Consider the following 27516-nt stretch of genomic DNA (forward strand, 5'->3'; position numbering starts at 1 on the left):
GTTGACAGAAGATAAAGGAGGGACCTACCTTTTTCTGAATGAAGAATGTTGTTACTATGTTAACCAGTCAGGCAAGGTGGGGGTCAAAATTAAAAAGCTAAAAAACCTGGCCTACCAACTTCAGGTATGAACACCATTTCTCTCTGGGTCATAGAACATCTTTGTGATGGTCTGGCCCTGGCTTTTGACACTCCTAGGGCCTATATCTGGACAATTCTTGCTACTTGTCCTTTTCCCCTGCCTTCTGAGATACATCCAAAACAAAATCAGATGGACCAATTCACCCATTGAAAATTCAACCAACTTTTATTAACCTGTCCCTCCTCTATGTCCTACCAGCCTCTAGCCACTGAGGAACCACCACCTCATCACCTTCCCTGAAAGGAGACCCATAAACTGCATTATCCAGCCTCTCCCATAAAAACTCATTACCCCTACAGTCAGTAGAAAGATACTACAGAAGACAGAAACCACTGTCGTCATGTTAGGTCACTATGGGCTCCAAGATGGAGTCACCATGGACAGAAGAATGGTGACAGAGGCATAAGGAAGTGATTATTCACATTCCTTAAGAAAACTGCCTAGTGATTATCCCTTCCTTGCCTAATAATGCCCCCAGGTCATGGTTTCCTGCCCCCTTGTCTCATAAGTCACCTGGTCACTGTTCTTGTTTCACATGCTGGCAGTCTTAAATCTCCCCTAAAGGACCTCTTTATTCAACTTAACAAATGAATGCTTTTTACTTCCTCAACTTCCCCCAAATGAAAAAGCCCTATAAAGCCCATTACCTAAAAACTCAGGTTGGTTGTGCACTTCTCTTGAGAGACAGCCCTGGCAGCTCATGCTTTTCCCAAATAAAAGCTTTCATCTTTGCTTTCGAGTGGTTTGTGTGGTCTTGGTCACTCCCAAATCTTACATCTCCAATCTCATGAACTGAATTTTAAAAATAATTTACTCCTAAATATCATAATTCTGTTTTTAACTTAGTTTTTGATAAACAAATTGTACTTTTATTTTAAGGACATAGATTTGAGGGGATTCATTTTAATGTTTTGGTTTTTAATGATTAATTAATGACATTTTCATATTTTTTCTACTTATATCATTATTGATTGTAGACATCTATTCCATAATTATTTGGATATTTTTCACATAAATTATATTTATGCTCATGTACTAAATTTTTCTAGGTTATTCCAGCACCAGGCAGCTATGATGTTCATAAATCCTATGAGATGTCTCAAGTTAAACATAACTACATGCCACCCCGGAGTTTTGTGGCTGCATGGAAACATAGCTCCTTTCTTAGTGCAACTCCTCGATATGTGGGAAAAATAACTGATTCTCCAGGTAAGTCTGGACTATTCTTTTAAGGTTATGGGAAAAAGTCAAAGGCTTCAATTATTAAATGGATAATTTGAACATGTTCATACTAACATTGACTCTTTAAATGTATAGAACACTCCCAAATAGTAAAACTTTAAGATTTTTGCTTTTCAATGTAAGACCTTTGTAGAGTTTTATGGTTCTTACTTGTGTTATGGAAAAAAATTATCAATTTTACTGACACTAATAGAGTTATGTATTGGTTTCTTTGGGAAAACCCCACAACTCTTATTATGCAAAGTTAAAGAAGTAGAATTTCCCCTGACTTGGCAAATTGTACAATACTAGAAGCCTATCATGTCAATTACATAGAATTCTTCTGCTTTATTTCAAATATCAAGAAGGCATTTGTGATAGTTCATTTTGATTATCAGCTTGATTGGCTTAAGAGATGTTTTAGACATTAGTGAAACATACCTTGTTGTGTGTGTCTGTGAGGGGTTTATCAGCAATGACTAGTCAAGGAAAAAAGACCTTAGATTGTGTATAGTTTTATCCCATGGGCTGTTGTCTTGGACTGAATAAACAGGACAAAAGGAGACTGCCACCTGAGTAAGGAGTTCTTTCCCCTGTTTCCTGGTCCTTAGATGTAAGGGAGCAGTCTCTGTGTGCTTTGACCAGGATCCTGTCCTGCTTCCGTGCCTTCTGCATCCTGATGCACTGCATCCCTTTAATCACTTGGCAACACAAACATTACAACCTTTGAGTTGCGTCTTGTCTGTGTTTGGTCACAGCAATGAGAAAAACAACTAATGCACCAGCTAATATAAAAAGATGAATATTTGAGATTTTACAGTTAAAATAATTTTGATGTTTTGAAATCAGCATTGGCTCAGTTATTGGTAATAATAATCTTGATCTAAAAATGAAAATAAGAACTCACAATAGTGAATATAAAGCAGTTAGTATGCTACTTTATATAGGACAACCAAATATGGAAGAGGAGCATGTTTTAAATACTAATTTGCAAATGCATTATTACAAAAAAGTCAAGTTGTTATAATCAGTCTTTATGAGGCTATGAAGAAAAGAGTGAAACACATTTAAGAAAGTTTTCTTTATCTAGAGTTTTAAATGAAAAACTAAATTAGGATATTATAGCCTATCAAACATATATAAATAGTCAGTGAGCCTGAGAGTCATAGAGGCATGTTTTGTCTTTTTATTGTCTTAAGTATCTGCTGCATTGTCGCCTGGGAGATCCCCTCTTTCTTTCTTTCTTTCTTTCTTTCTTTCTTTCTTTCTTTCTTTCTTTCTTTCTTTCTTTCTTTCTTTCTCTTTCTTTCTTTCTTTCTCCCTTTCTTTCTTCTTTCTTTCTCCCTTTCTTTCTCTCTTTCTTCCCTTTCCTTCCCCCCTCCCTCCCCCTCCCTCCCTCCCTCCCTCCCTCCCTCCCTCCCTCCCTCCCTCTTTCTGTCTGTCCTTCCTTCCTTCCTTCCTTCCTTCCTTCCTTCCTTCCTTCCTTCCTTCCTTCCTTCCTTCCTTCTTTCTTTCTTTCTTTCTTTCTTTCTTTCTTTCTTTCTTTCTTTCTTATTTATCAGAGAAAGAGAGAGAGGGAGTGAGAAAATGGGCACACCAGGGCCTCCAGCCACTGCAAACAAACTCTAGACATATGTGCCCCCTTGTGCATCTGGCTAATGTGGGTCCTGGGGAACTGAACCTGGGTCCTTTGGCTTTGCAGGCAAACGCCTTAACCCCTAAGCCATCCCTCCAGCCCAAGATCCATTTTAAGTTGGAATTTAATGTAATATTTTTTCCTCTTGAGTTATTGCACCACTATTGATGATGAAGAATCCACAATTCTTTCATGTGCCTGTTTTAGTTGGGGTTCTCTAGAGGAATAGAATTGATAGAATGAATTTTAATAATATTAAAGAAGGAGTTTGTTAGGTTAGCTTATGGCAGTCCAACAATAACAATCTGCAGGCTTGAGAGTTAGGGAACCTATTACCTGCTCAGTTCGCATGGCTGGATACTTCAGCAGTTCCAACACAGCACTGAAGGCCTGAAAGATTCTTGGAAAGTTGCCGGTCTTGGGGTCTGCTAGAAGGCTGAGGAAAGTTAGTTCCCAAGCCAAAGAAGGGTAGCAAAGCAGGGTAGATGCTGGTACAAGTTTCCGACTCATCAGCAAGGATCACTTGCAGTCAGGTGGGAGGAAGGGCTCATTCTGGGGAAAGGACTTCCTCTTTCAGTTAATCCTTCCTGGAAGCCACCTGAGAGACTCAACAAAGAGGAGTGTCTGTAGATTTCTAAACAGATCAAGTTAACAACAGAACTTAACCTTTATAGGCCCTTATCATACTCAGAAGCAGGGCACTCAAAAATGGAGCAGAAAATCTTTGATGTTCTGGTGCCATCCCAATCACCAGGCATGATGGACTAAGTAACAAATTAGTATCCATACCAGGATTTCTTGAACCTAGTGCCTAGCTTTTTTGTAGTTTCTACAGGTTTTCCTCTGCTTCTGTTTTCCTTCATATCAAGTTTGTATAGATGGTAAAGACAGAAAAGATAAAGGCCTGAAGTGCTTTGCAGGTTTTCATTGTTCTAGTACTTAGCCTAGGGCAAGTGAATTTGGTAAATGATTAATTAGTTTCTATTTTATGAAGTTGAGATAATTTTTTTCTGCTTTCTTGACTCATAAAAATATAAATTCAATAAAAATATTTACTGTCATTTTCAGAATATCTGAAGCCACCTAGAAGTATAAAACCTTATTATGTAAACATTTTTCTTCCTTACGTTAAGCCAACAATAGCATTAAAACACATTAGGAGGTGAGGGGAATGTTTTCATTACACAGGCAGTAATTGTTTGGAAGTTCAAGACATAGTGACTGTCAACAGTAACTATACAATTGTAGAGTACAAGGTTTACTAAAGGAAAGAGTTTATCACATTGGTTAGTGGCAGCAATTAATCGAATTTGCCATGCTGCATCTTAACATGGACTAACCTTCAAAGTAGTAATAACAGAAATCCCACATGCCTCTATGGATTTATTAAGCTATTATCTGATACGATGATGTATGAAATTTGATTTCCTCTGATATGGGCAGATATTACAATAATTATAGAATTGTTAATTTTACAAAATGTAATCTGCTATCTTAAAGTATACAGTTCAAAATATGGCTCTAACATAAACTTAATAAATAGATGCCCAGAGCTAATTCAATTAGTATTCATGCTTTCTTTTGGTAATTGAAGATTAACTTCCATTTGTCCTAATTCAGTTAGATGGAGGAAATCCAGGAACTGGATTTTATTATTTAAATGTGATATTACTAATCTAGAGTCCTAATTTTAACTGATTTTTATTTAGGCAAGGTTTATTATTTATAAGTATGACAAAGAATTCTTTATCTATACACATATTTTAACATAGTTGTCTGCTCTAGCATGAAAAAACCCAAGTTCTATTTACAATGAATAGCTCTTTTTGTGGGATAAACTAATATGCCAAGCTCTTTGATGTTTTTAGACCAACCATTTCATTTTTAATTTATTTTTATGTATTTATTTGAGAGAGCGAGAGAGAGAGAGAGAGAGAGAGAGAGAGCAGAGTGGGTGCACCAGGGCTTCTAGCCACTGCAAACGAACTCCAGACGTGAATGCCCCTTTGTGCATCTGGCTAACGTGGGTCCTAGGGAATCGAGCCTCGAACCGGGGTCCTTAGGCTTCACAGGCAAGTGCTTAACCATTAAGCCATCTCTCCAGCCCAGAACAATCATTTTTTAATGAAATGCATTGATAATGGTTCTTTTTGCTCTATGTTCCATATCACTGCTTATATTATACCCACTTCCAGAAATAAAATAGGCAAAAGTTGTCTACCCTATCTGTCTTGTAGTCTGTAGTAACTTTGTTTTACTTTAATGTCAATGAAAAGAATCTTTTGAGCTGAATACAATATTCTTTACAATGAATTTATTTTATAATGTAATATATATGCATGCACACTTATAAGAAAAACCATTATTTAACATAATTTAAAGAGAATAATATGTGTATTTGTTATTAAAAGGATTTGAAGTCTTTGCTTCATAGAATTTAAAGAAAATGTATGTTATATTTCTACCCATAAATAGAGTAGTTTGCAAATTAAAACTGATTAGTTTGTGTTTTGTGTTATGAAAAATTGTTAAGAAGTTGAAAATTATATGAATAATCTTATAGAGTTAAAAAACGTTTGGGATATTTATGCTATGACTTAACATTCTATTGCCATGTATTCATTTTAAATTACTTTAGAACTTTAACAAATATTGAGTTGGCTTTATTTTATTTATAAAAGAAGATTTTTCTTTACATATATTGAGGAAAGATAGAAGTCATTTTCATTAGTCTGAAGTATAAAGGGAGAGTGAATATTTTCAATAAGTATGCTGTATACTATTAAATGTTGTGTAACCAATAAAAACACATTAGAATCATCTAATGAAGAAATTATTAAATGAGGTGTATCACATTATAAAGCAATCTCCTTTTATTACCCCAAGTTTTAATTCATGGATATGTAAATGATTTTGTGATTGATCCAACTCAGGTAATGTGAAATTGTTAAGTAGAAAAGTACTTAAACATTACTTTATTTCTTATATTGACTTCGTTTAGGGCATTTAAGGAGGAGACATTCAGCCATTTACAAAATAAAGGAGATGGAAGCATTGTTGAGTATGTAGAAAGTCTGATACTAGGAGGTGTAAGTTGCCAGCACTGTTTCTCAAGGATAGGTTGGAAGAATATGTCAAATATACAAGCTATTTTACCTAAAATTCTATTTCTAGGATTATCCCCAATGGAATAATCAATGCTATACTCTAAATTTTAGCATTAATTGTGATATTCATCAAATAAAGGTAATAGTGAAAATTTAAAATATTCTAAATGGAAAGAAAATGGGACTAAGTTAAATTTGATATCAACTTTAACAGAATACTATGAAAATATTAGAAATGTTGTATGTTTGGGACAACTTGGCCAAAAGGAAAATCATTAATTCAATTATTTCTCATATATGTTCTTAGAGGCAGATATGTATTAAACTATTCTAGGCTTTGTTATATAATAGTGGATAATATATGAATCACTTGTCCTTAGAGCTTGATTTTAGGTGTACAATATACTTAATAAGTGAATGAAGAACTAACTATATGAAGAGGTAGATGTTTGAAAGGCAAAGTAGGGAGGAATGAAGGCCAGTAGAAAGGCAAATTTTAAAAACTATGGGAAAAAGGTAAGAAAAAGCCCAGATTCAGATTAGAATGGGTTGTGTATTGTGTCTAAATAATGCTGTCAGGAAAGTCCTCAGTGAGAAAACAATATATATATTTTTTTCTTCTGTTTCTTCTTTTTTTATTTTTTATTTATTTATTTTTTAATTTAATTTATTAGTTTTCTTTTCAGTAAATACAGGCAGTTTGGTACCATTATTTAGGCTCATCTGTGATCTAACCCTTCACATTAGACCCTCCTTGTTAATGAAAATGGGTCATGCATTGTGGAGTTAGCCCCCAGTTATTGGTATGATAAATGTCTCTGCAAATCATGACCCAACATGTGACTCTGACATTCTTTCCGCCCCCTCTTCCGCAAAAGAGAAAATAATATTTGAAGAACTTACTATGGTATATTAAAAAGCTTTTTTGTTTTTGTTCTGCTTTGAAATTAATTTTTTTTCTCTACGTAAGTATATATTGCTTTATAGTAAGTAATATCTTTCTGTATGTAAATACTTAACACATAACTAATTTAATTTAGGGACTTAAAAAAAATAAAATAAATAAAGTTTAAATGCTTTAGTTATTTTCAATTATATTTTTAGTTTTTTCATTTTTTTTTTTCTTTTGACAGGGCCTCACTATTCAGTTCAGGCTGGCTATAATCTAAAATTATTCTGCTTCAGCCTGTAAAGTAGGCATGTGTCACCATACTTGGCATTCTTTTTTTTCTCAATTTTTATTAACATTTTCCATGATTATAAAAAGTATCCATTGGTAATACCCTCCCTCTCCCCCTGCACTTTCCCCTTTGAAATTCCATTCTCCACCATATCCCCTCCCCATCTCAGTCAGTCTCTCTTTTATTTTGTTGTCATGGTCTTTTCCTCCTCTTATGATGGCCTTGTGTAGGTAGTGTCAGGCGCTATGAGGTCATGGATATCCAGGCCATTTTGTGTCTGGAGGAGCACGTTGTAAGGAGTCCTACCCTTCCTTTGGCTCTTACATTCTTTCTGCCACCTCTTCCGCATTAGACCCTGAGCCTTGGAAGGTGTGATCGAGATGTTACTCGGTACTCCAGTCACTTCTTTCCAGCGCTGTGATACCTTCTGAGTCATCCCAAAGTCATTGCCATCTGAAAAGAGAAGATTCTCTACCGAAAGTGAGAGAAGTGTTAATATAAGGGTATAAATATTAAGAGAAATGCTTACTGGGCAGTTTGATAAGCATAGTATATAGATTTTTCCAGACATCAGCAGATGGTACACCCCTAGGGTTCATGACTAACACTGTTTTAAGTTTTCAGCATCAGGGATGTGTTTCCCCCATGGAGCGGGCCTCCAGTCCAATTGGAGGGCAGTTGGTTTCCACCATAACAGACATGCCACTATTGTACCTGTTGGCTCATCTGGGCTGGCTGGCGAATTGTAAGGCTTGCAGTGTCCAGTGTTGAGTATCTTCACTGGTGGTATCTCTTTCTCCCATTGAACTGCATGCAGAATCCTTCTTCCAGCTTTCTGTCAGCTGGTCTACATGGAGGAGGTTATTGTCTCAGTTCCAGAAGGATTTCTCAGTGGCCTTGCAGCCCAAGTATGTGGAGTCTTCAGCAATAGGGTCTTACCATCTATTCCTTGTGGGAAGCCAAGGGCCTTGGCAGTGGCCTATAATGTTTTTGGGGCATCAGGGACCTCCCTGTCCAACAACTCACTGGAGGTATCCCATCCCTAGCACTGAAAATTTTCTAACAATGATCTATGGCTCCTGAGTGTTCCATTGTCCAAAACCGGAGGATTCCATATGATTTATTTGCATCCTCTTAGATTTTGATTAGCCCTCCCTCCACCTTTCCTTTACTCAATCTCTTCCCCTGACCTCACTTTGGGCCTTTTCACCCCCATTAATCTATTCTTAAACTTGGCATTCTTATTTTATTTTATTTTTGTTTTTTGAGGTAGGGTTTCACTCTAGCTCATGCTGACCTGGAATTCACTATATAGTCTCAGGGTGGTCTTGAGCTCTCTGCTATCCTAATTCTGCCTCAGGAGTGGTGAGATTAAAGGCATGTGCCACCATGCCCAGCCTATGTTAATGTTATTTTTGAGATAGAATTTTACCATACAGCTCAGAAAGACCTCAGATTTGCGATCACCCTGCCCATCTCTCTACTATTGGGATTGTAGGCATGTCACCTGCTTGTTTTCATTTTATTAAACTGAGGAAAAGACACAGAAATTCAGAGCACAATTTTTGTTTGAAACCAAATATTTAACACAAGGACACTTTTATTCTTACCATGTGTATAAGACAACATTGATTAGCTATACCTATCAGGTACTGAGATTTCCTTCACTCTGAAAGTATAGATCATTTCTTATGAAAATAACACTGTGATTTTTGCCTCACATTCCCACAGGAAATTATTTTAGGAAACAAATATAATTTATCCTAGAAGTTAATTGAACATATCCCATGAAGTTTGTGTTATTCACTGTCTTAATAAACATAAGTAATACCTTTGATATAAAAATCACTGTAGTGTGAAAAGTAATTATTTCTTCTGTTTTCTCAGTGACTTGTAATATCTTAGCTTCCAAAATCCTATAAAGCTTGTCAAAATGTAATTCATCCTTTTCATTGAGTGCTTTTAACTGACTGCAATAAATGTGTAGATGTTTTTGGATGTTTTTCTAAATCTTTCAGGAATTCCTTTGAGCTGCTAAAGTGCATAATAATTCTGAGTGGACACAAAAATCAATCAGATCAATTTTGGGGATTTGTTAATTTTGATAAGGTCGAAATTTTGTCTTTTAAAATGAACTACTTTTATTAGTTTTTCTATCAACTTATTTTTATTTAGTTTCTTTAGGTAACATAAGTATATTGCCAGTAAATTCTCCTTATTCATATGCGATTTTAGAAAAATCATGTTTGTTGTTAAGCATAGTTATAAATGATACTGTCCAGATATTACATATGGATTACTGGTTTTCTGAATGAAAATGATGTACTTTAATTTGTGAGTACTAAGGGCACTTAGAAAGCTAGAAAAACTTTATTTGAAAAGGTGAGATTGGATTGGCAAGGAAAGGGAGTAAGAGGACCAGTAAAGTGGTATTTTAGAACACAAAGTCAGAGAACCTTCTCTATGGAGATGGTGGCAGACATTGAGGATTAAAACTCATCAAAACAGGGCTGGAGAGATGGCTTAGCGGTTAAGCGCTTGCCTGTGAAGCCTAAGGACCCCGGTTCAAGGCTCGGTTCCCCAGGTCCCACGTTAGCCAGATGCACAAGGGGGCGCACGTGTCTGGAGTTCGTTTGCAGAGGCTGGAAGCCCTGGCGCCCCATTCTCTCTCTCTCCCTCTATCTGTCTTTCTCTCTGTGTCTGTCGCTCTCAAATAAATAAATAATAAAAAAAAGAAATTAAAAAAAAAACTCATCAAAACAGAAAATAGGCTACTGAGACATTAAAGGAAATTTTGAGCACACCTTCCAAGGATGAGGGAACATTGTGTAAGAGGGGACAGAAAGACTATAAGAGCCACAGAGTGCATGGGTGTTCTTTGGGGTGCTATTCTTGCAAAATGAACTAACTGGTACATTCATGACCCCGCAGTGGTTAGTGACACTCCCACAAAACAAGCGCATTTTGTTTCAAGGACAGAGGAAGACAAAAGGAAAGAGATAGCCAAACAGAGGAAAGACTACCTTCAAAGAGGAGGGTCCTCAGGCTGTGAGGGGTGGGGGAGAGGGGGAAAAGAGGATCAAGGGATGTGATGGGAACATGATCAAATTCCTGTATGTTCATATATTAAAGCTCCCAATTACAAATGGATTGAAAATTCTATAGAAGAGAGGTTAGGGCTGGAGAGATCATTTAGTGGTTAAGAGTGCTTTTTGCTTAAGCCTGAGGCTATGAGGGAGCCTGAAACTGCTGGTGTTTGAGTCTCCAGGACCCATGTTATGAGCTGGGCATGGCAATATGTGCCTGCAAAGGGGAGTAGAGACCAGTAAATATCCTGCGTCAAGATCAGTGGAGTGGGATACCTGGTGTTCTTCTCTACCCACTGCACTGGAGTGCCTCCCCCAACCCAGGCCAGCACATGGGGCCCTGCAATGACACATACACTACACACCTAACACAAACAAACCCGGCACATTACATGCATAAAACAAAAAGAAAGAAAAGAAAGTATATTAGGAGATGACAAAATGAGGATCTGGAGTTCAAGGCCAGTCTTAACCACACAGTGAGTTTGACAAGCTAGCTTTGGATACAAGTGATGCCCATATCAAAAGATATATATATATATGAACAAGGTGTGTAAATTCTCTATATTTAACCAATATATTTTAGATACCTTTATACTTTCACTCATTTTTTTACACCTTCCTTTCCATCTCAATAAAGAAGGCTGGCATTATCGTTTAAGGCTAAGCTGTCTACATCCTTTTCTTTTGCTTGAAAAATTGTTAATAATACTCTTCTCATCCATTACATGATTGTAGGTAGCTCTTCATTAGGCCATATGTGCAATGGTTATAGCAGTGAAAATGGTACACACTACCATACAAAACAGGAGCAGTTCTTCAGTGATGTTTACTCTTTTCCTTCTTTCTCTTCCTCCCCCTGCTTTCTTCTTTTCCTCCTTCTCTTCTTCTTTTTCATCATCATCTTCTTTTTTGAGGTATGGTTTCACTCTAGCCCAGGCAGACCTGGAACTCACTCTGTAGTCACAGGCTGGTCTCAATTTTTTTTTAAAATTTTTATTTATTTATTTGAGAGTAACAGAGAGAAAGAGGCAGAGAGAGAGAGAGAGAGAGAGAGAGAGAGAGAGAGAGAGAGAGAGAGAGAGAGAGAGAATGGGCACACCAGGGCCTCCAGCCACTGCAAACAAACTCCAGATGCGTGCGCCCTCTTGTGCATCTGGCTAACATGGGTCCTGGGGAACCAAGCCTTGAACTGGGGTCCTTAGGCTTCACAGGCAAGCGCTTAACCGCTAAGCCATCTCTCCAGCCTGCTGGTCTCAATTTTACAGCAGTCTTTCTACCTCTGCCTCCCAAATGCTAGGATTAAAGGCATGCACCATGATGCCTGGCTACTCTTCATATTATCAATGCTAGAGTTGAAAATTTGAGAACATAAACTCCACTTATTGTGAATATGGAGTTTATTAACAGATCAGAGAGGGAATTTTAAGCAAGGTGGAAGGGTGAGGAGCTAAGTGGGTCATGAATGGATTAAGGCAACAGTATGCAATGGGTGGGTTAGGAGGAGAAGGAGAGCCAGGTGTGAGCCTTGAATTGAAGGGTGGAAGGGGTGGAGGGAAGAAAGAGAGAGAGAGAGGGAAGGAGGGAAGAAAGGAGAGAGAGAGAGAGAGAAAGAGAAAGAGAAAGAGAAAGAGAAAGAGAGAAGTAAACAGATGTGAGGCAGAGACTGAGATGTAGAGAGATATAGCATAGAGAAATATGTACTTTAGTTCAGCTAATGCCAGAAAAGAGAGAGCAATAGAATGCAATCTGGGCTTTACATGCCCATGCCCTTAGAGTGTGGAGACTTGCCAGTAGAGAGGAGGTGCTTGAGGAGGTGTGGGCTAGTGTTCAGGGAAGGAGTCAGTTTGGTTAGATCCATTGTTAAGTTTTGGCAGTGTGCTAAGGTGGGAGGGGGAGGTTTCTTATTTTACTATTCTGTAACTTATGATATTATGTAAAATTAATAATACTTAAGTATGATGCTATAAAGTCAATATATCTCATTACATGGTAAGGGAATAGAACGGGAAGAACAAATTATCTATTGCACAGTACAGACTGACAAGGTTAATAGAAGCACCACCCCTGCATTGCTCATAGCTGTAGTGTTTTGTAGAGGCAGTTCTCCTATTTTCCACTTGGCCTGGCATCTTTTTTATTCTTGTAGATGGATTTCATCTCTTCTCAGACATGCTTCATCTACAAAATTTGTGCTCCTATAATTAGAGGAGAACTAGCTAGAAATAGAATTTTTATTAAAGACAGTGGGTAAACATTTGATAATAAAAGTTTCTAGAACTAATCAGCTGTGAGAGACTTTGGATCCCAATAGCATGATTTCAGGGTTCAGATGTTGTGGCAGTTTGGAGTTATGGCCCCAATAGACTCAAATGTTTTATTAAAGCTGTCACTTGGATTTCCAGCAGCCTGGTCATAGGAGGTGTCACTTTGGGAGGATCCTGGGGTCTAGCCCTAAGGTGCTGTTGGGGACAGATGTGAATTCCAGCCTAAAGGTATGTAGAGTGCTTGAGCTCTGCATGGGGTTCCCAGAGTGTGTTTGCTTGTTGTACTTACTGGTGGTGGTTTTTCTCTCTGCATGGATTTAAAAAGGGGGTCAGCTTCTTCCATCATTATGGAACTTTCCCTGGGTGTTTAAGCCTGAAATAAATCCTTTTCCTCCCATAAACTGTGTCTGGTTTGGAGGTTCATCCCAGCACTGTAGTGCTGACTATGACAGATATGGTAGAACGTTGCAGAATTGTAGAAGCCAGCATTCTCCATTCATCAGGACTGGAGATCAAGTTAGTGCCTCCTGTCTAAAATTTCTTTTTCTTTTTTTTTTATTAATATACAAATAACTAGGTTTCATTATATTTTATTTCAACAAATTTTACATATTTCTTCTCTGATGCTTCATCCCAACCATAACCTCCTTTCTGCTTTTATTCCATATGTTTCCTTTGGTTCTTATATCCCACATCTCATAACCTCTTGTTCCTCTCTCATGGTATTCTACCTTGATTGATTCCTAAGCTGTACTAACTCTCACATCCCATTATTTACTTATATATAGACTTTAACATTTTGGATCTCTATGCTAGAGTGGATATGTTATACCTATTTCTCTGGGCCTGGGTTACCTCACTTAATACAATCTTTTCAAATTCCATCCGCTGCGAAGTTTATCACTTCATTTTTCCTTACAAACTATGTTGTATGTATATACCACACTTTCATTGTCCAATCATCAATTGTTAGACCTGGAGATTGGTTCTGTTGCCTAGCTATTATAAGAGGAACAATGAACATGGAGACGCAAATTATCTCTGTGGTAGAGTATCAAGCCCTATGAATATATACCCAGGTGTGGAACAACTGGGTCTAAAGGTAGTTCAATTTTCAGCTTCCTCTTTCTCCTTCTTCCCCTCCTCCTCCTCCTCTTTCTTCTTCCTCTTCTTCTCCTCCTTCTCCTTCTCCTTCTCCTTCTCCTCCTTCTCCTTCTCCTTCTCCTTCCCCTTCTTCTTCTCCTCCTTTTTCCTCTTCTTCTACTTCTTCTCCTCCTCCTCCTTCTTTTTCCTCTTCCTCTTCCTCCTCTTCTTCTCCTCCTCTTCCTCTTCCTCCTCCTTCTCCTCTTCCTCCTCCTCCTCCTTCTCCTCCTACTCCTCCTCCTCCTCCTCCTCCTCCTCCTCCTCCTCCTCCTTCTTCTTCTTCTTCTCCTCTTCCTTCTCCTCCTCCTCCTTCTTTGGTAGGGTTTCACTCTAGTTCAGGCTGATCTGGAATTTCCTATGCAGTTTCAGGTGGCCTTGAACTCACCATGATCCTCCTACCTCTGCCTCCCAAATGCTGGGATTAAAAGCATGCATCACCATGCCTGGCCAAATTTTAGCTTTTTGAGCAACCTCCATATTGATTGCTATATTGTCTATACCAGTTTATACTCCCACCAACAGTGAATATGTGTCCCCTCTTTCAAACAGCCCCACCAGCATTTGTTACTAGTTATTAGAATGGTCTTTTGGATGCTGCCATATAAAACTGTGATTTATAGTTTTTCTTAAAATAGTTTTAAATGTTTGGTCTATTAAAAGCAATCAATTTGCTTTATTTTTCTGTGATGAATTTAATAAAGAATATATTTCTAGAATATGTTTCAATGACACAACATTTAAATTATGGCATTTCTCACAGGTATTTTCATGGGATATTTTTAGCTTTAATGAATGTAAAACTATATTTAGAATTAATTAATTTAACTTAAGTTTATTGAATAACATGTTATACCAGGCACTATAGCCTCTAAGAAAGTAGGTCTGTTCCTTTTTGCATCCCAGAATCTGGTGTGTGAGGAGATATTAGATAAATATGTAAGGGGATATTCAGATACATTTTCCTATTCCTTGGATAGAGGCATAGATGTTATTCTTTATGTGACAATTCATTCATACTTGCATGCAGGAGCAAACACATTCTTAGTTAATTCCTAAGGTACAATCAGAATCTTTACTTCATATGTTACTTTTTTTTTTTTGTTTGGTTTTTCGAGGTAGGGTTTCACTCTAGTCCAGGCTGACCTGGAATTCACTTTGTAGTCTCAGGGTGGCCTTGAACTCATGGTGATCCTCCTACCTCTGCCTCCTGAGTGCTGGGATTAAAGGCGTGTGTGTCCATGCCCGGTTGATATGTTGCTTATGTTTCAGTTTTGAAAATGAGTTTTTGTTTTGTTTTAAAGTATTCTTTATGTGCAAATAGTCTTAAGATATAGGACACCTTGTGTGGTCGAAAATGTCATAACACTATCCATTGCTACTGTGTTTGTTGTTTCTTTAAGTGTGGTTACTGGAGAAATAGCATCAGCTTCACTCAGAACTCATTAGAAATATGAATTGTCAAGCCTCACCTGACCTACTGAATTAGACAGACAGGTGAGAGCCAACTTTGTGAGCAGTAGCCTAACCTCTCCATATGTCCAACATATAGACAGTGACTAAGACTTGGTATTATTTGATACACAGATAGAAGCATAATGTTTCTTTTTTATTTTGTATTGTAAATTATGTTATGTATGCCCATCTCTTACTAAAGTTTGAAACTACCACTTAATCTTTAATGGTGGCTTTACAGAACATAGAGGACAGAAAAGGTTAAACAAGTGCATAGAAAATATTACAGAAATAGCTGGACTAAGGACCATTGGCAAATAGAATAGATGGCAGGTTTCCATGCTGTGGAGAAAATGACAGAGACTGTGGCAATCCTAATTCTATCTTCACCCATTTAGCTTACAGTGAAGGAGAAAGAAAAACATTTTTTAGTGCATGTTGTAGTTTGAATAAGGTATCCCCACAAAATTCATGTGTTTTGAACACTTGTTTCCCAGATGATGGCATTTTTGGAGGTGGGGCCTTGCTGAGTAGGGGTGTTTCTGGGAGTGGACTTTGAAGTTTATTAGCCCTAGCTTGCCAGTCACCTGCTGCTGTTGTCCACCTACTGTGGCATGGAGGTGGTGCTCACCCTCTGCTCATGCCATGCTGTCTCCTGCCACCATGGAACTTCTCCTTGAGTCTGTAAACAAAACAAAACAAAAAACAAAACACAAAAACCCAACGTTTTCCTATCAGCTGCTTTTGGTCAGGTGCTTTTACGATAGAAAATTGGTACCAAGAATGGGTCGTTCATGCTAGAAACATGACTGTATGACTTTTGGAACTGATTTGTAGATGGAATGTAGGAATGTGCAAGGATTTGGAACCTTAGCCAAACAGATTCCTTGTAATGATATAACCAGAGTTTGATGGACTGTTCTGGTCAGAGTTGAAAGACCTATATGTAGAAATAACTATGAACTATACAGGCTTGGATTATGAGGGGAAGAAAAGCTTTGTCTAGACTGGGATTGAAGCAGGTTTTTTTTGTTTTTTTTGTGTTTTTTTTGAGGTAGGGTTTCACAGCAGATCAGGCTGACCTGGAATTATAGTCTCAGGATGACCTTGAACTCATGATGATCCTCCTACTTCTGCTTCCTGAGTGCTGGGATTAAAGGTATGTACCACCATGCCTGGCTTTTGAAATAGTTTTTATGAGAGACTTATTGCATTCTTTCCATGTCCTGAAAATTTGTGAAGAATGCTGCATAGAAATGGACTGGTATGAGCAGATGGATATGGCACAGAAAGAAAAGGAAGTTTCTGGATAGAGACAGTACCTGTTCAGCCACAATTGTTTGAGAGGTTACTACCATTGTGTTTGAACTAGCTTTTCTGCATTGAGACAACAGGAAACATGCTATTTTTGAAAGTAGGTGCTCAGAATGCTAAAGGAGTGACCTGCTCTTCAAGTCAGCATTATTTCCTTCTATATTAACAAATTTGGCAGTCCACCTGTTACTATGAGAGTATCACAAATGCAGGAAATATAGGGTCATTGAATTTGAAACCCAGTTTGGTTTTTGGAAATTGCTGTGTGCAATATGAGGCAGGATTTTTAGAGTCCCTATGTTGAGACCCAGTGGGGCCATGAAACTAAACCATGGGTTTAAGTAGAAACACTAAGACTTTATTGAAATGCCAGGACTGGGATGGTTTAGTTACATTGTTTGGGACTGTGAGGAACCTAGGTAGAATTGGAACTCCAGAGAATTTATCAATGATTACAAATGTTGGACTTATAACTATAGGATTTGTTTGCCGTGTTTGTTTTAGACCTTGCATTGGTTCAATCTTTCCTTGCGATTTCATCTTTATCAGTGTGAATCTTACACTGTGAACTTGTGTGTTTTTGGTTTATAGCTCACAGTTAAGAAACCTTGGATTGTGGGGATGTTTGAACTCTATTGGGATTGATAAAAACTATGGTAACTTTTAAAGTTGACCTGAATGCATTGCATTTTACATGATGAATGTTTTATCAGTTTATGGGGGCCGGGGGTGGAATATGGTGATTTGAATTAGGTGTCTCCCATAAACTCATGTGTTTTGAATGATTGGTTTTTAGCTGATGGCAATCTGGGAGCTGAAGCCCTACTGGGGGAGGCATGTTGCTCAGGGTGCACCTTGAGGCTTTATTAGCCCCTAGCTTGCCAGTGTTGATTTGGCTCACTCTCATGTTCCTGTTTTCTAGTTGCTGTGGCATGGCGGTGATAGTAAATAATGATATACAGCCTTTGCTCATGCCATGTTGCCCCCTGACATCTGGACAGGAGCTTTTCCTTGAGACTATAACCCAAAATTAAAAAAAAATAAAGTCTTTATTCCCATTACTTGTGTTTGGTTGTGTTTTTGTCCCAACATCAACAAGGTAACTACAGCAAGTTTTTTTTTTTTTATTTGAGAGCGACAGACACAGAGAGAAAGATAGATAGAGGGAGGGAGAGAGAATGGGCGCACCAGGGCTTCCAGCCTCTGCAAACGAACTCCAGATGTGTGCGCCCCCTTGTGCATCTGGCTAACGTGGGACCTGGGGAACCGAGCCTTGAACCGGGGTCCTTAGGCTTCACAGGCAAGCGCTTAACCGCTAAGCCATCTCTGCAGCCCACTACAGCAAGTTTTAATATGAGTGACTTCCTGGTACTATTTTCATTCTGAAGAGCATCAGCCATATTGTTGGGAAACTCTGCCTTTATTTGTGTCTGTCATGCATGTTTTCCATAGACTGTATTGTTATTTGAAAGGAAACAAGTCATTGTAGTGTTTGCAAGTCGACGCAAAAATAAAGGACATCTATTGAGGTAATGTGATATAAGAGTCAACCTTGTTGAAGGATATGCAAAAAAGAGGAAAGAAAGGCATAAAGGAAAAGAAGATAGATTTATTTGAACTGGTTGAGTAATCCAGTAATTAAAAAATGTAGAAATGTGTGTATTTCAATTAAAGGTTTGTGTTCTTTCTAACACCTTGAAAGTATAATTATAGAAATTTGGAGACTCTAAGGACAAAAATGTCATTAGTTGATATGAAATGGTTAAAGACATATGAAAATATATTTAAAAAATCCAAAGTTCACAGTCTATTTGTAGTGGTTTTATTTTGTATATGTAGTTATTATAGCTTCTGTAGTTATCATTTTGCTGATCATTTTTGCAACTGTTAATTTAACACTCCAGAAATTAAGAAACTTGGTTTCTAATTTAAGTTTAATCATTTCCATGTAATGTGTAATAGAACAGATGAAAATGTATTTCAGGCAGAGACAATATTTGTCACAAGCAAGCCCTAATTTTTTAGAGCAGATTCTCTGTGGAAATGCTATAGTGTTGTTTTAAAATGAAATTAAAAAAAAAATCAAACACTTGGAATTCAGGAAAATAAGTATTTTTCCATTAAGAAATATGATGAGGGCTGGAGAGATGGCTTAGTGGTTAAGCACTTGCCTGTGAAGCCTAAGGACCCCAGTTCGAGGATCGATTCCCCAGGACCCACGTTAACCAGATGCACGAAGAGGTGCATGTGTCTGGAGTTCGTTTGCAGTGGCTGGAAGCCCTGGCGCACCCATTCTCTTTCTCTCTTTCTTTATCTGCTTCTTTCTTTCTCTGTCACTTTCAAATAAATAAAAATAAACAAAAAAATTAAAAAAAGAAATATGATGAAGTTTTAAAAATATTTAAGTGTAGGACAATTGTCATGTAAAGTACAGCTGGACAATGCTGGAGAGTCGTTCAAGCTTAACACTGTATAGCATGATAGTTTTATGTATTAGCTTTACAGAAAGCTCAAGTGATCTACTGTGTTACACTTATTACAGCTGCATTTCAATTAAAACACTTGGCAATTTTCTTATTCTTTTTGAAATATTTTGAAACACATTAGTGTGTCAATGACTTGGCATTGCTCTCTAACTGCAATAGTTTTCAAGTGATAAAAATTGATTTTAGTAGATATTCTGTAGAGTCAGCATTGGTTACCTGCATACATCACAGTGTCCTATAACTTAGAATGTCACTGTGTTGTTAGAAGCTTGCATTATCTGAACTTGCAATTATGTGGACAGCTTATTCTTCACACACACACACACACACACACACACACACACACACACAGAGAGAGAGAGAGAGAGAGAGAGAGAGAATATGGAATTCTATGAAACATTAAGATAATAAAATATATTTGAAATGTCTGTTGTCATATAGTTTGGGAATCATGCCATATATATTTTAATATAAACATGTTACAAAAATTAGTTAACAGGAAAGATGTAATTTTGCTATTGCTGTAAAGTATTATGATGTCTTTACTTATTATAATTAACGTACTCTAAACCATTCAAGATGTAAAATAAAAAAATTGACATTAAATATTTACACAGTTGAGATTTCATGCCTGATATTAAAAACCTAGTCTAAAAGCTATGGCTAGGGGCTGGAGAGATGACTTAGTGGTTAAGGCACTTGCCTGAAAAGCCAAAGGACCCAGGTTCAACTCTCCAGGACCCAAGTAAGCCAAATGCACAAGGTGGTACACACATCTGGAGTTTGTTTGCAGTGGCTGGGGCCGCTGGTGCACCCATTCTCTCTCAAATAAATAAATAAAAATAAAATATTTTTTAAAAAATCTATGGCTGGGAAGGTCATAGGCCCTAGGGGGTAAAGCTACTGCTATTGGTTGACTAAATGGATTTGTTTTACCCATGAAACTATCTTCTAAATATCTATGCAATGCTCATAGATGAGTGTTGCAGTCAGGTTTGCATTGCTGGTAGAAATCACCTGACCCAGAGCAGCTTGGGGGAAAAGGTTTTATTTTGGTTTATAGGCTTGAGGGGAGGCTCCACAATGGCAGGGGAAAACAATGGCATGAGCAGAGGGTGGACATCACCCCCTGGCCAACATAAGGTGGACAATAGCAAAAGGAGAGTGTGCCAAGCGCTGGCATGGGGAAACTGGTTATAACACCCATAAGCCTGCCCCCAACAATACACTCCCTCCAGGAAGCATTAATTCCCAACTATCCATCAGCTGTGAACCTAGCATTCAGAATACCTAAGTTTATGGGAACACCTGAATCAAACCACCACAATGAGTGCTTCTGTCTTTTGATAAGAGAAGCTTCTTTTTGCAGATGGTGGCTACCCAAAACATGTCAAAGAATAAGTGACTACTGACTATTCAGTGCTAACTAAGACATCTCTATCATACTCTCCAAGGCTTAGGGAGCATTGAAGAAGAGGGGCTTGAAAAAATGTAAGCGAATAGAAAAAGAGGAGTGCTTTGGAATACTTTCTTCTGGACATAGAGTGACTATTACATTCATGACCCGGAAGTAGCTATCATTACTTGCATAATACTGCACATAATAGTCCAGTCAACATGTCACCACGGATGGTGGAGTTCCAGTTTTTAAACAAGACATGAAAGTAGAAGAGGGACTAGTTGAACAAAAGAAATGATTCAGTGGAAGGGGGAGGAGGACAAAAGAAGGTGTAACAAGAGGGGATTAAGATAAAAACACATCATGTACATGTATTAACACTGTCAATAGAAAGTTAAACACACATGTAGAGTAGCACATAGATTATTAGTTCATACAACACAATGCATTTCTTTCAGTAAACCAAGTACAACCAAGACAAGGGAACAGAACTTCTAAAGCACCACTAGTCCCAGCCTCTGTCCTAAATCACTGTTACTACCCTGGTCCATCTGGAAAAATGATCTAAGATACTCATGCTTCCCATTCACATAAGTGATTTCATTAGGGATATATTAACCAAATCCATAGAAGAAATGGCAAATAAAAAATAAATAATAAAACATTATGCTGAGCTTATGCAATACTTAGCAGAAATTATTAGAGTTGTCTTAATATCCAGCAGAAAGGGCTAAGGAAGCCATGTGGAACAGTTAGCTAAGAGTGTTGAGGAGAGGTCTCCAGTGCTAAGGTTTCCAATTAGCAATTCCCACTACAGGCATTTTTATACCATGGAAGAAACAATGTGACATGTGCCCAAGTGTTAAGATTTAGGGAAGGGGTCATAAGAGTCTTTTCGCAATCACATGGTTTTCAACCCATGGCCTACAAACTTGCTTCTATTAGAGGTGGGGAAGGATGGGGTCTGACTGTTCACAGTAGCTCTCAACAAACTGTATCAGCATACCACCATCTACCAATATGCTACTACCCCAATGGCTCAATGTAGCCTCTCTTCTGAATCTGTCACTACTAGTTTACATAGGTTATTTTTAATTTATGCATAAGTAGAATCATGTAATACATTATTTTATGTTTGGCTTTTTTCACTCAACCTTGTAATTAGTGTGCTGTAATCCTTGTTGTTTCAGGAAACAACAATAAACAATAATTATTTCATCCCTCATATAATGTTTTATAATTTCCTTATCCATTTTACTGCTAATGGAATTTGTTTTGTACCGTTTGTTGCTGATCACTGTTGCAGTGAACTTTCATATACATAATCTTTTAAAATTATTATTTTTTTTTTTGAGAGAGAGGGGGTTGGCATGCCAGGGCCTTTAGCCACTGCAATTGAACTCCAGACACCGTGTCATCTTGCATATATGTGCAACCTTGTGCACTTGCATCACCTAGTGCATTTGGCTTACATGGCATCTGGAGAGTCAAATATGAGTCCTTGGGCTTTATAGAGAAGCTAGTACCTTAACTGGTAAGTCATCTTTCCAGTCCACATATATATTTCTTGATACATATATATACACACATCCTTCCATTATAGCGTTAGCATGTGTTTTCTGGGTCACAAGCATAATGGATGTTTTATCTTAACAGACCTTGACCAGTAGAGTTTTTCAGATGATGATATTGATTATATTTCCATTAGTAGTGTGTGAGACTTTCAGTTGCTCCACAGTTCACCAGTATGTAATCTTGCTAGTAATTTTCATTTGTTGAATTCTGTCTTAGAAGTATTTTCCTGGGGCTTTAATAAGCATTTTCCTTAAGATTAACAAAGTTTAATTTTTCTCTAATTTTTGTTATTTGGATGTCTCCTTGCAAAGTAGCTCTTAAAATCTCTCGACTCTTATTCTTTATACATTCTCAGTATTGTGTCTGTTATATATATTGTAAACTTAACTTCTCTGTCATTTTCATTTTCTTTTCTTTTCTTTTTTTTTTCTTTTTTTTGGGTTTATGAGGTAGGTGTCTCACTGTAGCTCAGGCTGACCTGGAATTCACTCTGTAGTCTCAGGGTGGCCTCAAACTCCTGCCAATCCCCTTACCTTAGCTTCTTGAGTGCTGTTATTAAAGGCGTGTGCCACCATGACAAGTGATTTTCATTTTCTTAATATTGTTTTGATTACTTCACATCTTAATTTTAAAGAACTTTTAAAATTGAGAACTTTAATATGTGAACATATGATAACTTGATCATGTTCTTGTCCTGCCTATAGGCTTAGAATCATGCTCGTCTTATGGGGATATTCATATCCACTGTGGTGTCATGAATGTATGAGTTTGTTTCCAAAGTACTCATTCCCATCCTATGGCTCTTACATTTTTTCTTTCCTACTTCTTCAATGTACCCTGAACACTAGAGGGTTCAAAACTTTGATGAGTTTTGAGTCTCTCCAATGTCTACCACCATCTTCCTTAAAGACAGTTCTGTGGCTAGCAGTGAGAGAAACACTCATATATATTTTTTTAATTTCTGTTTATTTATATTTATTTATTTCAGAGCAAGAGAGAGAGAGAGAGAGAGAGAGAGAGAGAGAGGCAGGTAGACAGAGAGAGAATGGGCATGCCAGAGCCTCCAGCCACTGCAAACGAACTTCAGATGCATGTGCCCCCTTGTGCATCTGGCTTAAGTGGGTCCTGGGAAATCAAGCCTCGAACCGAGGTCCTTAGGCTTCACAGGCAAGTTCTTAACCGCAAAGCCATCTCCCCAGCCCAACACTCATGTTTTTTCTGTGACAATCTCTGCAATATTCCCTGAGCTCTGGAAGGTGTGATAGAGTGATTTTAGAATGTTAAGAACCTTTTCTCTTGAAAGTTTTAAATATTTTTCATATAAACTTATGTTTTAAATTTTCACAACCAGATCCACAAGATTATCTCAAGGAATACCAGACTGTGTTTGTGAATGAGACAAGTCTATAATACTTTCTTGATATTTTATTGTGAGATTTTGTTATCAGGTTTTGCTTGCAACTTTCTGTCTTTAAAGGCAGAGAGAGTATTAATCAGTTTTTCTCTCAATGAAGCAATTTCAAAGCCTTAGTGGCTTAAAAAATAATTGCTTACTTATTTTCATTATATATTTTGTTTATAGCACTCTCAGTGTCATTCAAGTCTAAATGCACCTAATTTAAAATTTCCCATCTCCTTTGACATATAAATTAATTAAGATTATATTAGAAATTTTTATGTGCTTATACTATTATTATTAAAATATGTAGTATTTTGCTAAGTGTAAATTTCTTTTAGTAAAGGTAACAAAGCCTTTTTTGCTAATCAGGACTTAATTTATAGTTAAACACTTAGAAATGTAATAAGTGTTCCATTTGTGTTTAAAATGATGTGTGTTTGCCAATAGTTGGACACAAAGTTCTATCAATGTCAGTTAGATCAAGTTTATTAATGGAAATGTTCATAACTTCTGTATCTGGCTTAATGTACTAATTGCTGTGAGTGGTGTGAGAAACCCCACTGCGGTGATATAATACAATTACTCCTTTGCTTAGGTTTAACTTTTGCTTAATAATTTTTGAATGAATATATTAGGTTACTATAAATTATAGTCTTCTGCAGAAGCAAACCTTTTGTCATATTTAAGTGACTCTATCTCCTTTATCGTTACTCTTGTTTTTTGCTGTACTTGCTGTTTTCACTGTAGAACTTAGAATTTGGTGTACTATTCTTTGTGCTTTTATTTTCAGCAGTGCTGCAGCTGTATGCTGGTTCACTTTTGTTAATTATGATCATATTCAGGAATTAGGTGGAGTCTGTTTTTATTACCAGGTTGCAAAATCTGTTTTCTATTTTTCACATCCTTCCTTCCCTCCCTCCTCTTCTTTTATTGACATAATTCATGTCTTTCCCACCATTCAGCACTTTCATTCCTATTTCATCCATTTCTTAGTTGGAAACACAAGGTATTTGCTCTAGTTTTCATTTTGTTATAAAAATACTCTTGGTCTTTCTATATGTACAGGCAACAAATGTACATTCTATTAAGACTTTTGTTCTCCTTGTGAGAAATGCTTTAACTTTTCTGTAACCTTACAGTTGCATCATCTAATACGTTTATGTTTGTGTTTTTTATTTTATTTTTTTAGCATTTTTATATATTTATTTGAGAGAGAGTGAGAAAGAAGCACATGGAGAGAAAGAGAATGAACATGACAGGGTCTCTAGTCTCTGAAAATGAACTCCAGATGCATGTGACATCTTGTGCATCTGGCTTATGTGGGTCCTGGAGATTCGTGCTGGGGTCTATTCTTGCAAGTGCCTTAACCATTAAGCAATCTCTCCAGCCCTGTATTGCTTTTCTTTTTCTTCACTTTTTTTTGGTATCTAGGGTTTCATTCAATGATATTCTTTCCTTTTTCTTCAATACCTAAAGAAATATCTTTTATAAATCTTAGGTATCTCTTGATAATCCTTTTAGTGAGAGTCCTTTTTGTAATTGGAGTACTAACTCTCACTCATATCAGTGCACATTGTGCTTGGAGAACATGACATGGATATAAAAAAATCACCTTTCTAGGAAATGAGGCAGGCAATAAACAAACAAGTACAAAATAGATACTAAATACTGTATTACATAGTTAACAGAAAAAAAAAAAAATGAAGCCGAAAAATGTGATGTGAGACTTTAGATAGAGTAATCAAAGAAGGCTATATTGGCAGGTAATTTCTGAGTTTAGGCTTGAAGGTGCTGAGAACATTCAGGGGACTGCAGACAAATCTTATCAAAGTGTCCTTTCCACATTGTCTAGCTAGCTTTCTTCATATTTTAGTTTTTTTTAAAATTTTTATTTATTTGAGAGTGACAGACACAGAGAGAAAGACAGATAGAGGGAGAGAGAGAATGGGTGCGCCAGGGCTTCCAGCCTCTGCAAACGAATTCCAGACGCGTGCGCCCCCTTGTGCATCTGGCTATCGTGGGACCTGGGGAACCGAGCCTCGAACCGGGGTTCTTAGGCTTCACAGGCAATCGCTTAACCGCTAAGCCATCTCTCCAGCCCCATATTTAATTTTTATTGGCTTATGTTGGTATTTCTATTGTCTAGGTCACCTTTTCTTTGAATAACTTCTAACTCTAAGCTTTTGTTACATTCTTGGGAGTGAAATTTGGGTCATTTTCAGACTCGTTTATTTGTAAAACAGTATTTATTTTGTAATTGAAGCCAGTAGTGTACTTTAACTTTTATTTTAGAAATTTAGAAGTTATTTCTGTCTCTATTAACACTTTTCATAAATCTGAGTCTATCTGATTCCATATTAACTAATGTTACATATATTCATGTATCTCTGTTAGGGCACTGAACATTCTGCTTTGACACTACAATTCTAACATTTCTCCTCCTTTGTTTCTTTGGTTTGTATTTTAAAATTTATTGTGCATATTATATCAACTTAATCTCTTAAGTGCTCTGCAGTACTTGCTTTGGTACTCATCTATTTAATTACTACTTTTTGCCAGAAAACTTATATGATCTGATAATCAATATTGGCCACTAATTTTAAAGATAAATTTTGAGTTCAATTGATTCCAGAACTATATGCAGAAATTAACGTTCTATGCCAACTAGGGCTTGTTGTCACTGTCATCAGTGTCTAGATCATTGGAATTTACCGTAATGACTTACTTTGCCTGCAAAGGCTGCTGCTATTGTCTAGTCTTTCATGAATTGTTGGTCTTCAAATACTGTGCTTCACTGTCCATTTGAGCTCCTACCCCTACTGTATAGTGCTATGTATTTTATCTGTTCTTGGGCATAGCACTTCTTGGGAGACAGAAGTGAAGGGGCGTAATCTTAAGCCTATCTAGCTTTCATGCTTGTTTTTACTATATGACCTGGACTGAGATTTTGTTATCAACTTTGCCTATTTCCAGTTTCAGGATTTTTATTTTTAATGGACTCTGTTATGTAGCCTCAGCTTTATTTTTTTAAATATTTTTTTCTTTTTGTGGCAAGCCCAACAGACTGACTTTTTTTTTTTTTTTAATGTGTGAGAGAGAATAAGCATGCCAGGACCTCTAGCCACTGCAATCAAACTCCAGATGCTTGCACCCTCTTGTCCACATGTGTGATCTTGTGTGCTTGTCACTGTGCTTATGTGGGACCTGGAGAGTTAAACATGGGTCCTTAGGCTTCACAGGCAAGTGCCTTAACCACTAAGCAATCTCTCCAGCCTTCAGCTTTATTTTTAATGAATAGCTATCTAGTCAATGATTTTAAAAAGGCTGTATATATATATATACACATTTATATATATTTATATATATTTATATAGATATATAGATATATATATACATAGATATATAGATATATAGATATATAGATTTATATATACATTTATATAGATATATACACACATTTGTATATATCTCTTAATATGTAGTTTCTACCATAAAATGGGCAGATAATGAGTTCATTGTTAATATTGTTTAGGAGAGATATTTTCTCCCTTCCTCCCTCCCTCCCTCCCTCCCTCCCTCCCTCCCTCCCTCTCTCTCTTTCTTTCTTTCTTTCTTTCTTTCTTTCTCTCTTCCTTATTAAGAACATATTTCCCTGGCTCCATCTTGTTGGGTTTCCTCCTCAGTTGGGTTTCCTCCTCAGTGGGGTCGCAGGTATTCCCCATGGGATTGTGGGTTATGTATTGTTGGAGCAGCAGTCAGTTTTCTGGGTTAGGCAATGCCTCTGGGTGTGATGTCTCAACCTGTGGCTCTTACAGTCTTTCTGCCACTGTTTGGAAAATTTCCCTGAGCTGTGGTGGATGAGTTTTTAGTTTACTGCAATGATGGGCACTTAGGAGCCTCTGGATCTCTACTTTGGTAGGTGTTGAGTATCCTCAGGGTCTGTCTCCTTCACTCTGGTGCTGATTGTCAGGTTCACCATGGAAGCAGCACTCTTGCTCATCTTTCCAATTCCTCTGTTGTTTCAGCTGTGGCTTAGCTAAAGTGTGAGGGGTAGTTTGTCTCCTCGGTCTCACAACCTTCTGAAAAGAAAAGTAGATTCTCTAATGGAG

The 27516-nt window shown here is 37.3% G+C and overlaps 1 protein-coding gene across 1 annotated transcript in view; it reads left to right on the forward strand.

Moving 5' to 3' along the window:
• Stpg2 (sperm tail PG-rich repeat containing 2) overlaps positions 1 to 27516 on the forward strand; it is a 447430-nt gene that overhangs the window by 336849 nt on the left and 83065 nt on the right. Inside the window, exon 11 of the mRNA XM_004661543.2 lies at positions 1191 to 1350. Coding sequence (XP_004661600.2) covers positions 1191 to 1350 — 160 coding nt within the window. The remainder of the gene's footprint in view (positions 1 to 1190; positions 1351 to 27516) is intronic.

Source organism: Jaculus jaculus, chromosome 2, assembly GCF_020740685.1.
Source record: "Jaculus jaculus isolate mJacJac1 chromosome 2, mJacJac1.mat.Y.cur, whole genome shotgun sequence".
Lineage (NCBI taxonomy): Eukaryota > Metazoa > Chordata > Mammalia > Rodentia > Dipodidae > Jaculus > Jaculus jaculus.